We start from the raw sequence: 17,587 nt of genomic DNA, 5'->3' as shown, positions 1-17,587 counted from the left end.
TAGCAGCATTTTTCATGATTGGAAAAATACAAATATCCATCAACTAATTAATGGATAAACAAATATGGTATATTCATATAATGGAATATTATTCAGTCATAAAAATTTACATGCTATTACATGGATGAACCTTGAAAACATTACAGTAAGTAAAAGTCAGTCATAAAAGATCACATATTATATAATTCCATTTATATGAAATGTCTACAACAAATAAATTCATAGAGATAAAAAGTAAATTAGTGATTGTCAAGGGTGAGGAGTGGGGGACAGAATGGGAGTGACTGCCAACAGGGATGGGGTTTATTTCTGGGATAATTAAAATGTTTTGAAATTAGTGATAGTTGCACAGTTCTAAGTATAATAAAAAAACCACTGAACTGGTTTTTTATATTTTAAAGGTGTATTCTATGGTAAGTGAATTCTATATGTAAATTATATCTCAATAAAGCTGTTATTTTTTAAAAAGGATGGATGGAAAGTATCTTGCATACTGAAATTATTTCATGAAAAGGTAGCCCCTTTTGAAAGAGATAAACTAAAGCTCAAGGTGATCTAAAGTGCTTTAGGTATAATAGAATATATTCAACAGAACTTAGTGGTTCATTTTATTTGTTCATTTGTTTAAGTGTATAATTCAGTGGTATTTAGTGTATTCACAATGTTGTGCACTTGGGTTCACTATTAGGTTGTTAGAACCTGAAAACCGATCTGTTGATTAACAAATCTACTGAACAACTAGCCCATTCTTAGTTATTTCCAGGTGTTCTGGAGATTAAGGAGTAGGGAACAACAGTTCTCATCCTCAAGAAATCTAAACCACTCTTAGAAAGAGATGAAATGTAGTGAAGGGAGCCATCACCATACAATGGACTTTCAGAGGCAGCAAGAAAAATGATCTCCATGAAGAAATGAGTTTTCTAGATCAGGTTTTCCCCAGGATTTAACAGGTCCAGAAAATCCTGGTTTTCATAGATTTAAAAAAAGATCAAGAAATGAGTAAAAACAGATTTTTTTAAAAACCTCCAAAACAAAACGATAGTGTTACTAAAATGACTCAGGAAGTTACATTAAGTGGCAAAGTCAGTCATTTGCCATGAGTGTGTGACAGCCTAAGATCAACATTAAATTGTTCTAACACTTTATGAGCAGGACACTTTCTTTTCAGTTGGGGCCACATCCCAGGTGACTTTCTATCACCTGCAGAGCCTTACACGCAGAGAAAAGAATGAACATAATCATCCTTAAGCACAAGCAGACACAGGAAAGGCCCAGCTGCATTCAGGCTGAATCTTCTACTGCTTGTCTGAAAAATGTATCACATTATGGTAATCTATTTCTTCACTACCAGATCACATTACTGCTTAAACTGGATAATACTATAACGGGAACAGAGGAAAACTCAAACTATAAACAGGAGGGACACAATGTAGGAGAGTGGTTAAGAGCACAGGCTCTGGAGTTAGACCTGTTTTGGGAATTATCAGCGATGTGACTTTGGGCAAATAACATCTGTGAATCTGTTTCTTCATCTGTAAAACAGAATGCAACTACACAACAGTAGCACCTAACAAAGGTTCTTATGAGAATTAAATGACATTTCTGCGGAGCTTACTATGTGTCATTAAAAAAAAGCTGATTTTATAAAGACGGGGAACTCTCACAAATCACAAAGCTCTAAAAGAGAGGTCATTTTCCACCATTTTCTTCTTTGCAAAGGCCTCTGGGCCTAAGAGTGCCTGGAATAGATCAGAGTGGACCAGGCAGGCAATAACCCTTCATTGAGTTGCCCCCCAAATTAGGATACAGATGCATATTAGAACTGGGAAACAATGAATAAAAACCACAACTGTGAAGGCTTTCCAAGGTTCATCTGGACACTGTCTTCAGGTATGTTGGCTACATCTGGAGCCTTTTATCTGATAAACCCGAGTTTGTTCTAAACTACATCTGAGGGTACAGTTACCTCAAACCTCACTGTCTACATTGTCATGTAAATTCACACTATGAGTCTAAATAGGTGTTTGCTTACCATTTAGAGGGATTAAACAGCATCTGAGGAGGTTCAAATATATAAACTGAAACTGGTCAAAAAAGAATAGCCACATTTCAGAAAATATACCATTGGTGAGCTTTTTCCGTGATAAGGTAATATTTTTTAAAAGGAGGCACAGTGAATTTAAGACATTGACATTTATAGCCGTAGCTCGACGCTTACTCTTGGAGGCCCAATTATCATCCCTGTCCATCTTGTAAGTGTCATGTCTTCGTCATCTTCTAGACCCCAGCTAACTGTGCCATCTCCTACTCCTTTCTGGCCTTCTTCGAGTTCTTCCAACAGTCGAAAATTGCGAGGGACTTTTACTCCTAAAATAAATGGAAAGAAATTCAAGATACTAGCAACTCCAGGGGAACTTGTAAACCTAGAGTTAGTTGCTCATTATCACTACCTGGGAAGAAGATGCTAACATGCAAATAATGCTGAAAGTTGTTGCACCTCAAATTTGCTGCTTTCCAATCTATTTGTAATTGACCAGCACAACCAGAAGGAAGGGGCTTATGGTTTTGTTACAGGTGAAGTGACAACGGAACCAAGAAAGACACCCCACCACCCCATTTCCGTGTCTTTGATGAACTTCATAAAGGGATTACATGTGGAAATGCTGATTCATTTGGGTCCATTAATTAGATGAAAACCATCAATATCAATTGCTAACAAAAGTGCCTTGAAGACAAGAAGCGATTTCTTTTGTTTTGATCTTATTACACATTTCTGTGCTCATTTGTTAGAATGACTCTCAAACTCCTTAGGAGGAAGAGTTGTCCTGACTGCATCAAATAACAACAATGTCCTCTTGATCACTAAGAGTGAATCAAAGGCACCAAGGATAACATTTTCAATTATTTAAGCCATAGTTTCCCTCTTAAAAGAGAAGCTAAAAGAGGGTAGTCAGTTCTCTGACTTACTTGTTTCTAAAAACCCAAAGCCTGACAAGGAAGTACACACCTCACAGGTTCCAGCCACTACTCCCGAGTTCAGACTGAGGCTTGAGCCGTTCCTGGGTGTCTTCCAGAACAGAGCCTAGGTACTGGGGCCAGAGAGGGATGAGGCTGTAGGAGGGCACAGAGCAACTCTCCTAGGGTTGCTCTCCCAACCAGTCCTGACTATTTCTCCTTCCTCCCACCTCTTTCCCTGGAATTTGGACTATTCCTCTGGATAAAACTCAGGATCCAGGCAAGTCATAAGCTTTCTTTGCCTTAAATGCTGAGCCCCCCAACTGGCTAGACTCTCAGAGACAAGTAGCTCAACATAGGACTGTGAACCAAGACCTACTAAAGGGACTCAAGACGGTGGAAGATGTTCCCGGTATATCTCAGTATTTCCCAAAGTGTAGGATGCATGCTACTATTAATTCAATTTGAATAAATATCTGAGCATCGACTATATAGCAGACACTTTTGTAGGCAATGGGGAATAAGTAGTGAACAAAACAAAAATGCCTGCCCTCATGGTGCTTACACTCTAGTGGGACACATATAATTGATAAAATAAACATGCAAATTATGTAGTATGAGAGATGGCGGTGATCTGGAGCACAAAGTAATGAAAGGAGGAGTTACAATTTTAAATAGGGTGATCAAGGAAAGTCTTACTGCAATCAGGAGTCATGACTACAAACTTGAAAATGAGCGAGCCTGACATATGGAGGGGGAGTGGAAGGGAATCTTCCAGGCAGAGGAAATAGGCAAGTGCAAAAGCCCTGAAGGAGGACCCTGCCCACAGCGTCAAAGAAGAGCAGCCATGCCAAGTCAGCTGCAGCAGAAAATTAGGGACTTCAACTATTATTGAGTGACATAAAAAGCCACTGGAGTTCTAAACAGAAGAGTAACAGAATCTGACTTGTTTTAACAGGATCCCTCTAACTACTGTGTGAAGAACACAGTGAAGGGAGCTAGGGCAGAAACAGCTAGGAGGCTATTCCAAGAATCCTGCAAAAGATAATACTGGCTTGGACCAGGGTCATGGCAGTGAAGGTGGTGAGAAGTAGCACAATTCTAGATATTTAGAAATCTGAACTGGTAAGATTTGTTGTCAGATTGCCTATGACACATGAGAGAAAGAGGAGTAAACTATGACTCCCAGGCTTTTGGTTTGAACAACACATTAGATGATTTTAGGTGCACATGAATGAACTTGCTTTTACAGTCATGTATTTATTTTTAAGAATAACTTATTTAGGGCAAGTAATATTATACTAACTTCTCATTTATGCTGATGGTAAAATTTTCCTTTTAAAATAAATGTAAGTGCCGTTGCTGGTTTGGCTCAGTGGATAGAGTGTCTGCCTGCGGACTAAAGGGTCCCGGGTTCCATTCCCATCAAGGATACATGTCCAGGTTGCGGGCTTGATCCCCAGTAGGGGGCGTGCATGAGGCAGCCGAGCAATGATTCTCTCTCACCATTGATGATTCTATCTCTCTCTCCCTCTCTGAAATCAATAAAAATATATTTAAAAAATAAAATAAATGTAAGCAAAATCTGAAAGCATACTTGAATGGCTTCTCTGGGAAACACAGCCATTTTTCATCCATACAACAGCCAACTGGATTATTTAACTATTGTGGATTAAGTCTCCTCCAGCAAACACAAAACTGAAGGATGTTTGTGACATTATAAGCAAAGAGTCAGAGAACACATCTTTTGTTCAAAGAGTTAAATGTAAATCTTTAATAATCCTAACTAATTTGGATTAGGGAAAAAAATCACTGTGCATTACTAACTGGTTAATTTATAAACCTAAACTAATACAAATGAATAGTCAACAAAGAGCATAGAATCATACTGATAGGAAGACTGATAAATATCTGAATACCTGACCACAGATGGTGTAATGGGCTGAATTGTATCCTCTTAAATTCATGTTGAAGCCCTAACTCCCAGCACCTCAGAATGTGACCATATTTCAAAACAGTGCTTTTAAAGAACGGATTAAGTTAAAGTGAGACCATTAGGATGGGTGCTAATTCGATTTAACTGATGTCCTTAGAAGAAGAAACTTAGACACACAGAGACAATAAGGATGCACCTTTGCATGGAGTAAAGACCATGTGATGAGGACACAGTGAGAAGGCAGCCATCTGCAAGCCAATGGGAGAGGCTTCAGAAGCAACCAAACCTGCTGACACTGATTTTTTTTACTTCTAGGCTCCAGACCTTGAGCAAATAAATTCTGTTGTTTAAGCCACCCAGTCTGGTATTTTGTTATGCAGCCCTAGTAAACTAATACACATGCTAAGTGACATCTTAAGCTTAAATTGGAAAGGAAACAGACCAGATAGCAACAGTGGTTACCTCTGGGTACAAAGATTATGGGTGATTTCCCCCGCCCCCCTTTTCTTATTTTCTGACTTCTTTTACCTCTCTTACTATTTGCATAGCAAAACAAAACAATAACCATATACTCAGGGCCCACATCAACCACACTGTAGGCAAAGGTCCTACTTCTGGGCCTTTGTACTTGCTATTCCCTCTGCCTGAAACACCCTTCCCCAGATATCCATCAGTCATGCTCCCTCACCTTCTTCAGGGCTTCAATTGTATGACACCTGATTGCAATATGGATCGCAGAATCTCTGAAAGTGGGAATCTCATTTAATGGTATTCCCTAAGTGACTAATAACTGTGCCTGCGTTTTTTAATATTACCAAACTTGTTCAAGTCTAATTAACAATGGCAAGTACAATAACTTCCATAGCTAAGTCCTTCATTATTGAGTGAAGTTGCTTTTTTTGGTAAGATAAATGTGCTGCTTTCTTGTGTCAGATAAAATTTAAGTCAGGCTGGATTATCTACTTCTGGTATGACTATTCCTCTTGTAAACTTTGGCAAAGAACATCCTTGTGGGTAGAAATGTTATCTCTTCATCTAACAACCAGATTATCACAAGCTCATTGTTATTAGTTTCAAAACAGGTGATGAATTCAAGGTATATTTTTCTGATGTTTGAGTCCTACTTGTGAAGTAGGAGAAAATATATTAGTAATGAATCCTATACTTCCAACATATATTCCCATGGGGTTAGACATTCAAATACTTTAATAAAAGGGTGCAAAGCCTACATGCACAATTGAACAACAACAGAAAGAGTCAGTTAAACAAACTTATTTTAGGTTAGCCTTTGGAACAGTAACTGAGCACCACAGAGGGCAAAGTCAGCTTTTTGTTATTACAGCAGTACTGACATTATAGGATAATTTGATTTGACTTAATTATAAAGAAGGCACCAGAAATAGCTTACTAAATAAATAACTTTGGATTGGTTAATATCTATTAGGCACTCTTAAAATATTCCAAGCAGGAGTTGGAATATACATATAAATATCAGAATAATTGTACTTTATACTGATTAATGACAATAAGCATTTATTCCATTTGAACAGTAATTCTCAAACTTTTTTGGTCTCAAAACCCCTTTATACTTTTAAAAATTACTGAGGACTTCAAAGAGCCTTTGTTGATGTGGGTTATAGCTATTGATATATACTGAATTAGAAATTAAAAGAGATTTTTAAAAAATATTTAATTCATTTAAAATTAACCACAATAAAGGATTGCATGTTAAGATAACATATCTTAATGAAATAATTATATTTTCCAAAGAACAAAATAAAATTAGTGAGAAGAGTGGTATGACTTTGCAGATTTATTTAACATCTGGCTCAAACAGGTTTAAGAACTGAGGTGAGCTGGAGAATACACATCCTGTCCAAAGGGGACAGTCACTCCTTGGCTCTGGCCAAATGTCTGTGGGTCAGACTCTGTCTATGGTCCAACACTTTGCAACATCCCTGGGGTCACCTAATCATCTTCAAAAATCCCTTTGACACTCAACCTCCTGACCTAGGGTTAGCTCAGCACATATTTTAAACTCTTTCTTTCGTCAGAACGATAAATAAAAATCGATAAACGTTGTGCTAGTTAGGCATCAGGCAGTTAAGTACTCTAACTTTATTAACCTTTATTTAGCTAATTTTTGTATGCAAGCCCACAAACTGAGTAGCATTTAAAGGAGACTTACTTTTTTTTTTTTTTTTAATCCTTACCCGAGGATATTTTTCCATTGATTTACTAGAGAGAGTGGAAGAGAGGGAAAGACAGAGAAATATCTATGTGAGAGAAACACATTGATTGGTTGCCTCCTGCACGAGCCCAGGCCAGGGCCGGGGAAGAGCCTGCAACTGAGGTATGTGCCCTTGATTGGAATCGAACCCGGGACCCTTTGGTCTGCAGGCTGACGCTCTATCCACTGAGCCAAACCAGCTAGGGCTAAAGGAGACTATATTTTTAATTCATTTTTTTCTAAGCTATAAATTTTTATTTTCATTCAAAATTCATTAGAAGTAAAGTTTGGGAAATAAACAGGCAGAAACCAGGAATTTAAAAATATTTTAAAATTATGAGGCAATTCATTTAGTTTTTTCTGATATTTAAATAGAAGTGGCTAATTAGCACCAGGTTAGCTGGTATACTGAACTCTACTTGGTAAGGGACCACTTGGGGGCTCACCATGTTTAATGTATGTAAGTCTGAGCTCACTTCACACTTACAGGTAAAAAAATCCACATATTTCAGGACTGCCATTAAAAAAAAAGTTTGCTAGGCTTTTTAACCTGTTTGTCAAAATTTCCCTTTACATAAATTTATCAGTAACATATGCATACACACATCTTTTCCAGTGCAATAATTACCCAACACTATGCTAGACCTTATAGGGGCTACGAAAGAAAAAACAAAAAACAGGCCTGCTAATCAGAGTATAAAGTTTCACTATGGAAGCAAGATATACACATACCAAGTTCAACAAAATAAAACAGCATTAAAATATATGAGAAATATCATCTATCACAGGGCAATGTTCCTTAACTTTTGAGGGGGGGCACTCATAGAACCCTTTGAATTTAATGAAAGCTAAAGAGGTGGGGTCATGTTACTAGGAGGGACTGGACTTTATCCTGAGGATAATTAGTGGGGAGCTGCAAAAGGCTCTGAGTAGGACAAGAGATAAGACTAATTTCCTGGATAACGTTCAGGATGGGCTGGAAGGCTTAGAGGCCAGGTTAGGGAAGTGCTACTACTAACAGTCTCTATAGCCAGAGGCATTTGCTTAGAGCAGGGGTGGGGAACCTTTTTTCTGACAAGGGTTACTTAGGTATTTGTAACATCATTCGAGGGCCATACAAAATTATCAACTTAAAAATTATGTTGCTATTTAAAAAGCTCCTAGATTTATTGAATTTCAAGTCCTTTCTGCGGTTGCCTTGGCAGAGCCAGACCAAATTATATGGCGATGAGCAAATACTGTGACAGGATATGTTATCAAACTTGTTACAGGCCTAGATAGGTAGAAAACAGAAGGAATATTAAAGAGATTTAAGGCAGAAAATACTAATTTGCACGACTGTCCTGGTACTTGCCATTTTTACAATGTGACATAAAAACAACTGGTCTTCACACCTTAGGCTTCAGATAAATATTTATTGGGAGGGGGGAATGAGTAAAGGATAAAAAGGTATGCACACTCCATTTTATAAAAGACTAGAGGCCCGGTGCACAAAAATTTGTGCACTTGGGGGGGAGGGGGGGGTCCCTCAGCCCAGCCTGTGCCCTCTCGAAGCCTGGGACCCCTCAGGGGATGACCACCTGCTGGCTTAGGCCCGCTCCCCGGGGGATTGGGCCTAAGATGGCAATCAGACATCCCTCTGGCAGCCCAGCAGCCCTCGGGGGATGTCCACTTGCCAGCAGGGAGCAGGCCTAAACTGCAGTCGGACATCCTTAGCGCTGCTGAGGAGGCAGGAGAGGCTCCCACCACCACTGCTGTACTGGCAGCCATCAGCCTGGCTTATGGCTGAGCAGAGCTCCTCCCATGTGAGAGCACCCTGACCACCAGAGGGCAGCTCCTGCATTGAGCGTCTGCCCCCTGGTGGTCAGTGTGTGTCATAGTGACCAGTCATTCCCAGTCATTCTGCTGTTAGGGTCAGTTTGCATATTACCCTTTTACTATATAGGATAGAGGCCTGGTGCACGGGTGGGGGCCGGCTGGTTTGCCCTGAAGGTTGTCCCGGATCAGGGGGGGGATCCCGCTTGGGTGCCTGGCCAGCCTGGATGAGGGGATGATGGCTGTTTGCAGCTGGTCACACCCCCTTCAGGGTGGGGGTCCCCACTGGTGTGCCTGGCCAGTCTGGGTGAGGGGCTGAGGGCTGTTTTCAGGCTGGCGGGTGACTGAAGCTCCCAACCTCTCCTTTTTTTTCTTTTATTCTGGGATTTATTTTCCTTCTATGGCTGTCACTGGAACTGAGAGCCGGCTTTAGCTCTGAGGCTCGGCTCCAGCTCTGAGACCTCGGCTGCTGAAAGCAGGTATCTGGGTTTGTTTGGCTTCTATAATTGAAACACTGTTGCAGCTCCAGCTCTGAGGCCCGGCTGGCTGAAAGCAGGTTTCTGGGGTTTGTTTAGCTTCTATAATTGCAACATTGTTTCTTAGAGTGCAGCTCAGAGGCTGGCAGCGGCAGGCGGGGAACCTTGGCTTCCTCCATCATGGAGCAACCAAGCTTCCTGTTGGCTTCAGCTGCCTGGCTGCCGGCCGCCATCTTGGTTGGCAGTTAATTTGTATATCACCCTGATTAGCCAATGGGAAGCGTGTCGGAGGTATGGTTAATTACCGTGTTTGTCTATTATTAGATAGGATGGAGTCTTTTATACAAAAACTATACAAAGTCAACCCAGGCTTCCCCGTATGTATATACTCATATAAATGACATTTAGATACTTTTTATGATCACGCATAAGATATTTGATCTACCACTCCATTTCAAAAAGATTGGTCATGGTAATGGCTATGTTATCCTTCAGAAATAAGAATCAGAATATAGGATACTTCAGGTAAATTTCTTTAATCTCTTAGCAGATAATTAAGAGCACAGGCTTAGAATCAAGTTCCCACTCCAGAACTTTCTAGCTGTGTGACTGCAAGTTACCTTGAGCCTCAGCAAAACAGGGATCTCAATACTCTACAGGTAACAGGATGAATGAATGAAGTAAACTTGTAAAGCACCTTCAGTAATACCTGAATCACCTTCATCAGCACTGTATTATCCATCATAAGATTAAAGAAACCCTCACTTGTCCCCACATCTCATTTCTTTGTTCCTTCTTAGCAAAAAAAACAAAAAAACCCCAAAAAACACCTCAAAAGGGCTGTCTAAACTCCTTGTCTACAATTCTTCACCTTACTTGCACCTACTCCAATCAATCAGGCTTTTATATCCACTCACTCACCAAAAGTGCTTGTCAGGGGCACCAAGCAGCATCCTCTAGCCAAATCCTAGTCAATTCAGTCCCCACTCCAAGTTCCTGGAGCTCTCAGTAGCACCTAATTACTCCCTTCCGTAGGTCTTTCTTCCCTTAGCCACAGGTTCTCTTCTTGCCTCATAGAGGGCCTGGCTTCACCACCCTGACCTCCAAACACAGGCTGCTGGGCCTCAGAGCACAGCCCACTGACCTCTGCTCCTCTGTCTACTCTACTGCCCAAGTGATTTTACCTAGACCAAGGAAGCTGATGACTCAATTTATATTTTCAACTAACTGCCAGCTAGACATCTCCATTTAGATGCCTAACAGGCCTAACTCAAAACACTTCCAAACAGAGCTAACTCCCTTACACTCCTCAATCTACTCTAAAAACTACCCAACTCCTCAATTTCAAAAATATAGCACATTTGCCATATTGTTGTGGCCAAAAATCTTGGAGTCATTAATAAGAAATCTTTCCTTTACATCCCTTACCCAACTTATTTCCAAATAGATCCCAAATATGATCATTTTCACCATCTCCACTGTGATCACTGTAGTCCTCAGCTTCCTACCTGGTTTCTTAGTCGACCTGGTCTCTACCTATAGCCTATTCTCCACAGTGAGCCTTTTAAAAAGGACATCACTCCCCTTAGATCCAACACCCCGCCCCACTCCCCCTCAAAGCCCTCCCTACTGGCTTCTCCTTGCAACCAACATACATCCAAACTCCTTACCTTACCTACAGAGATGCACCTACTTCTCCAACATCATTTCCTGCCACCCTTCCCCTTGCTCCCTCACCCTCCTTCAGCCATATCATCCATCTTTTAAGTTTCTGGATGAGCAAATTGACTTTCTTCCTTTGCACTTGCTGTTCCCTCACCCTAGAATTCTCTGTCCCAGAGCTGTAAATAGTTGCCTGGCTCCCTTAATACTCACTGAGGTCTAACTTCCCATTCCCTTATCTTGCTTTATTTCTCTTCACAGCAATCATAACCACCTGACATCAGTTTATTGTCTGTCCCATCTGAACATAAACTCAATGAGGGTAAAACTTCATCTGTTTTGTTTACTGCTGACTTTCCAACTTGAAGAGTGCTTTGCTGAGTATGCACTCAAATGCTGGGTGTTAGCTCGCGATATTATTTCAGGATGAATGATGCTCAATGTCACAAAATTATAATACTTTATTTCTAAAAATACAGTAGAGAAACATTCAGAGTACTATTAAAAGGAAGTCTAACATTAGAAAGATCACCAGAGGGGCTTAGTATGAATTTAATTAGCCCAAGAAAAGTTATCCATTAAATTTTGAATTTAATGATCGCAAAAAGAAACACAAATCTTAAGTTAGAAGCCAGGCAGTCTGCAGAGGTCCTCTCAGAGTTCTCCCTCCCCATATACCTTTATCTAATGTCTATGCTGTACTCTTTCTTTAAAGTTTTATTTCCTTTCTTTTTTATTGTCTGACTCACTCTCTGAGCTTCTCAAGTTAGAGCTGTGACTCATTCAATCCTGCCTCCCAGAATCTGGTATGCTGCCTGGCATATAATGGTACTCAATAAATATTTTCCTGATTAAACAGTATCTCTTCCGTTCCTACTGTAAACTCTAATATGGTCTGCTATGGACAAAATGTTGGACTCTGATACTGTTTTCTATTTTGAGATAACTATTACTCGATAACTAGTTTCTTGTCATTTTTTTAGTTTTCAGGTTTTTTTTTTTTTTTTTTTTTTTTTTTACTGAAGTGTGATTGAGACTTTTAGGGAAACAAACTGTAAAACAAAGGATTCTTCACTATAAAATAAACTTTGTTTAATAGGATACATATACTAGTATGCTACTGATATCCCAAACCATTTAGAAACTGCATATAAGAGCATTTTACTCCATATGGCCCAACAACATCCTAGGTCTAGAATTTTAGAGGTACTCCAGGGACATAAATCAAATATTAGTGGAGTTCAGAGATCCTGTAGACCTTGTGAGTATATCAGTCACAAGTGAAAACTTCATTCCATCCCAAATGGAGAGTATAAGCTCAAAATTATAATATATTAATTTTAACAAAAAATTTCAGTGACTGTATTAAAAATTAAATCCACATATGCCAAAAACAAACAAACCCAGAAGCTTACTACATCAGAAACCTCAAGAATACTCTAACCTATTTTTCTTCCTACAGCTCTTTAATCCATTGAATCAACCTAAATTTTAAGGTTCCTAACATTAATGTGTGAACCTGACTCCTAAAAGGCAGATGGAGCAATAGCTTCAAGTGACAATACAGAGGATATAAACATGGACTATTGTCAATCTTAACAGACTATTAACTATTAAAAAGTTAACCATGAAACTGTTAAGACAACTTCACCAAAGTGCTATAATATCATAGTAATCCAAAATTTTTTTAAAAAGCAAACATTTGTTCCTGTTACATCAGAATCTTCTTTCAAGAAGGATTTTTCCTGGATCTGTGTCAGTATCAAAAGTCAGCCAGTTATTCTCTTGGCTAAATATAAACTGAAAAGTCAGCAGCTGCAGGATATTACAAAGAAAATATGACAACTAGGTTGAAAAAGCATGAATATTTGATAGGGTCTTATACCATGTCATAGTAAAACATTTAATGCAGCAATCTGAAACACAGCAACATATTAAAATATTTCTGGTACAATGAACAACATAAACTGATGAACAAAAATAGATCCAGAGACATAGAAGCATCGAACAGACCATCCAACCTCAGAGGGAAGGCAGGGGAGGGAGAGGGAGGTAAGAGAGCAACCAAAGGACTTGTATGCATGCATATAAGTATAACCCATGGACACAGACTGTAGGGGGCGGGGGGTGAGGGCATGTGCTGGGGGATGGGAAGGGCCAGGGAGAGGTCAATGGGGGAAAAAGGAGACATATGTAATACTTTAAACAATAAAGAATTAAATGTTTGTGTGTGTGTGTATTAAGTGAAAAAAAATATTTCTGGCACAAAAAGGATTTTGAAACATCTTTTAGGAAAAGCATGATCACAAAGCAGCAGCTATCACAGCATGCCAGTATCAGGAAAACCTTGGCCCGGCCTGGGTCCTGATCTAAAATGGCAGAGCCTCAGAGGTTTCTCCTGAAAGGAAAGCTGCTAATTCAAACTGGTTTGGTTGCCCAGTCAGGGAAGACAGTGCATTGAGCTAGGAGTCTGGTTGGAAAATAAGGAGGCCTGGAAGGTGATGTTCATAGATTCAATGTTCCTGAAAAGTAGATATAAAGTTAGGGAAGTTAACTTTTACTTCTGAGTAGCTGGCAAGTGCAGTCTAGCTACCTAGTTAGTGCCTGCCCAGAAACGTATTTTTCTCTCCTTCTCTATAGCATCACCTGGGAACTTGCTAGAAATGCAAAATTTCAGGCCACACACCAGACCACTATACTACACCACAGAACTATTGAATGTGAAACTCGGAGGGTGGGGCTCAGGAATCTGATCAACTCTCTCCAGCTGATTCTGATGCACACTAGTTTGAGAACCACTGACCTAAGAGGAAGAAAGAGTGGCAATCATTCTTTACAATCAAGACAATGGGACAACAATCGGCTGATGACAAAACCTGTGACTTTTTTTGCTGCTAGGGAGACCAAGGCTAAAGATTAGATTTTCTCTAATAGGTCAGAGACAAAGAATGAGATGTGGGAAGTGTGTCAGGACAGTAAGGGAAGGAGAGGACAGAGTTAATTCTATGCTTAAGTCACTTTATAAATACCAACTAATCAAGACAAGAGCTGTCCTCTTTGGAAGGCTGAACAGCCACTTTTGCTTCTGCCCTATCAGACATATTGTTTCTTCAAATATGTCAAGTTTATATATCAAGGTAAGACCTGGATTAATTTACTGTAACTTCAATATTTATGAAGGACCTACTATATGTCAGGGACAATGCGGAATGCCAGGGACTAGCAGAGAACAAAGCAGAAGCTTACCCTAGTGCCGTGGTCGGCAAACTGCGGCTCGTGAGCCACATGCAGCTCTTTGGCCCCTTGAGTGTTGCTCTTCCTAAGCCTTAGGAGTACCCTAATTAAGTTAATAACAATGGACCTACCTATATAGTTTGAGTTTAAAAAATTTGGCTCTCAAAAGAAATTTCAATCGTTGTACTGTTGATATTTGGCTCTGTTGACTAATGAGTTTGCCGACCACTGCTCTAGTGGAAAGGCACAGAAAATATTCAAGATAAACAAATAAAACTTCAGATAAAGTTAAGCACTTTGAAAGAGAACAGAACAGAGATGTGATAATGACCAAGAAGACTACTGAATGAGGTGGTCAGAGACGGCCTTTCTGGAGAACTGAGACCTGAAGAATAAGAAGCAGTTAGTCATGTGAAGACATGTTGGCAGAACATTCATTCCCAAAAGGAAAAGAGGAAAAGCAGAGGTGTGTAATATCACATGAGGTCAGGGAGCAGGCAAGACCAAGACCACAGAAGGGCTTGTGGGGCTTGGAGAAAAAATTGATTTTATTCTAAGTGCAGTGGGAAAAGCTTTCTGCAGGGGTGTGGCAGTTTCTGTTTTATGGATCATTCTGCCTTCTCTATTAAGAATGTACTGGAAAAGGGCAAGACTGGAAACTAGAGGCTTTTGCAGTCTTCTAGGCAAATTCTATGAAAGATGGTTCTGGTTGGACAAGAATGACAATAATGGAGATGGAGAAGAAGAGGATTTGGCATCTGTTTTCTGGTTACACCGACTGGACTTGTGATGGAAAGAATGTGAGGATGAGGAAAGAATCCTATGTGACAGTCATTACTACCTACCCATGAAAAACTAATCAGCCAAGGCAGAAATGTCAACAAGCCTGCCAATGGCTGAAGGAACTTGAGATGCCCAGCTGAAGAACAGGCAATAGGGACTGGAAGAATGATAATACAGCCAAGAGCATGTGTCCTGGTTCTGTACCCCTGGCTCTGCAAGTCACTGGTTCTGAGCTCAGTTTCCTCACCTTCACAATAGTTACCTGCTTCAAAGGGTTGCTCTGAGAAAGGAGATAATGTATTTAATACAGTATCTAGCACATAGTAAGCCTTAGAAGTGCAGCTTAAAGAGAAGTCTGAAGGCTTGCATATAAATGAAGACTAGAACCTACTTTGTACATGATATGAGGGGGTCCCAAGCCCAACGTGTATAAATTATTGAGTATAAGGTATAATCAAAAGCTTCTTTAGAAATGAACTTCACGGACTTATATGCATGCATATAAGATTAACCAATGGACACAAGACACGGGGCGGGGGGGGCGGGGGGTAGGGGCCGGGGGAATGTCAAGGGGGGGAAAAAAAGGAGACATATGTAATACTCTTTGTAATACTTTAAGAAATAAAAATTATTAAAAAAAAAAAAAAAAAAAGAAATGAACTTCACATTACTCAGACTGGGATAAAAACGGTTCCTGCTACAGGTGGCAGATGCTTCTCATTAAAGCTGTAGCTCTGTGCACCAAGCTTAACCATTCCAAAACCTAGGGAGAGAATATGCCCAAACCCAAGCCTTTTTACTTCCTTCCTAAGGTACTGGAGCAGGTTGGGAAGGGAAATAAAGCCAAACTTCTAGGCTCTAGACTGAGTATCACACTGCTCCCTCAGCCAACCACCAGTCTCCCTCAGTTAACACTGTGGGGCCAATACCTCCCTTGGTTAGCTTACTGGGTTGTGGAGAGTTGGATGAGATGACACAGCAGGTAAATCAAAGTGCTTAGAAAACTCTAAAGCACTATACAAAATATAAAAGGTTTAAAATATATACTTCACCAATGTGCTGTAGTTCATTGGTTTTTTTTTTTTTTTTCAAAATTAAACAGAAGATTCCTGACTTCACATTTTGTATTTCACTTTTATCAAATTACTGTAGAGCGACATTCAGGTGAAAGAGAGAGGGAGCAAGAAAGAAAACATGGCGGTGGAGGGAAAGAGTGGTTTTAAAGTTACTTGTGAAGGGGAAAATCATGATCATCAAAATTAACTCTGGCAATCCCTAAGGAGAGCAATAGGTTGAACTGGCCCAGCAAAGCGTTTCCCCCTCCACCGCTGCAACAGATGGCTGTTTCTTCAGCTGAGCAATATATGAAGCAGCTCTCTTGAATGCAAGGCTCATGTTGTACAAAAGGCACTTAGCTACAACAGGCACAACAAAATGCTCACACAATGAGACACTCGGGAACAAGACCAACTAAGAGCCTACAGGTTTTCATCTCCACCTCTCTCTGGGGAACACCCTTGAATGGAATGGAAGATTACTTAACCTCCACTGCCCATATGGTTCAATTTTCATAAGCTGAGTGGGTGTATGAGGCCATGTCAATGTATGCAAATTTAAAACCATGCCCAGCCAGGGCTTACCCTTCTGGCATCCAGTGTCTGGTTATCTGTCAGGGAAGCCTGTGGGGTACTGAGTGAGAAGAAGGACCTGGCAGCCAAGAGCTACTGTCTAAGGTCCTGCAATGCTGGACAAGGCACCTATCATAACACAGGCATTTGGAGGGATTCTAGTGGGCTTTTCCCAATCCCACCCTCTAGGATCTATGCAGAAATCACACCCTGCAAAACCAAGGGAGGTGGGAAGGTGTTGTAGCCAAGTGTGAAAGCAGTGACCATAAAAAACTAAGTTCAGAAAGCAAAGAGGTTAGTACACTCATTTTAGTTAACCCAATTAAAATCTTTCTGCTTCCACTCTTAGCACTCTGCACTCCTCTCACTGTGTAGGGGTACAGATCAGATCTTGCCATCCCTCTTTTTCAAACTCTTTACTCATTCATTCATTCAACAAATATTTACTGAATGCCTACTTCATATCAGACATTTTTGCAATGGTTTCTCTTTACAATGAATAAAATCCAAAGCTACATTTCTCCAACTCACCATCCTTACTAGCTTCCCTTGCACACTAAGGCCTTTATTTATTTATTTATTTATTTATCTATCTATCTTAACATGCCAAGCTTGGTCCTGCCACAATGCCTTTGCATTCACTGTCTCCTCCCTCTCCTGCCTGTGACACATGCTGTAGGGTTGGCTCCTGCCATCATCTGTCTCAGTCAAATGCCCTCTCAGAGAAGTCTTCCCTGATCACCTCTCCAGACACCCTTTATCACATCATACAATCTCCTTCCTGGTATTTACTGCTATCTGAAATTGTCTTTATTATTTGCTCCTTAATGGCCTTCTCCCTGACTAGAAGCTCCTCAAGGACACGGGC

At 40.2% G+C, this 17,587-nt stretch overlaps 1 protein-coding gene across 3 annotated transcripts in view; it reads right to left on the bottom strand.

The window, feature by feature from the left end:
* The window catches only part of UBE2V1 (ubiquitin conjugating enzyme E2 V1), a 35,498-nt gene that overhangs the window by 15,009 nt on the left and 2,902 nt on the right, over nucleotides 1-17,587 (bottom strand). Inside the window, exons 2-3 of one of the 3 annotated variants that reach the window (XM_070419772.1) lie at nucleotides 7,080-7,129; nucleotides 2,219-2,367 (exon numbers count right to left, since the gene is read on the bottom strand). In XM_070419772.1, the coding sequence (XP_070275873.1) occupies nucleotides 2,219-2,367; nucleotides 7,080-7,122 (192 nt within the window). In that variant the 5' untranslated portion in view covers nucleotides 7,123-7,129. Of the gene's footprint in view, nucleotides 1-2,218; nucleotides 2,368-3,007; nucleotides 3,090-7,079; nucleotides 7,130-17,587 lie in introns of those variants that run through there. The other 2 variants (XM_070419775.1, XM_070419773.1) reach the window with 2 other exon arrangements.

This window comes from Myotis yumanensis, unplaced genomic scaffold (assembly GCF_028538775.1).
Source record: "Myotis yumanensis isolate MYYU_CA2020_CCGP unplaced genomic scaffold, mMyoYum1.0.hap1 SCAF_7, whole genome shotgun sequence".
NCBI classification, from domain to species: domain Eukaryota; kingdom Metazoa; phylum Chordata; class Mammalia; order Chiroptera; family Vespertilionidae; genus Myotis; species Myotis yumanensis.
This window is presented reverse-complemented; position numbering and strand designations above follow the sequence as displayed.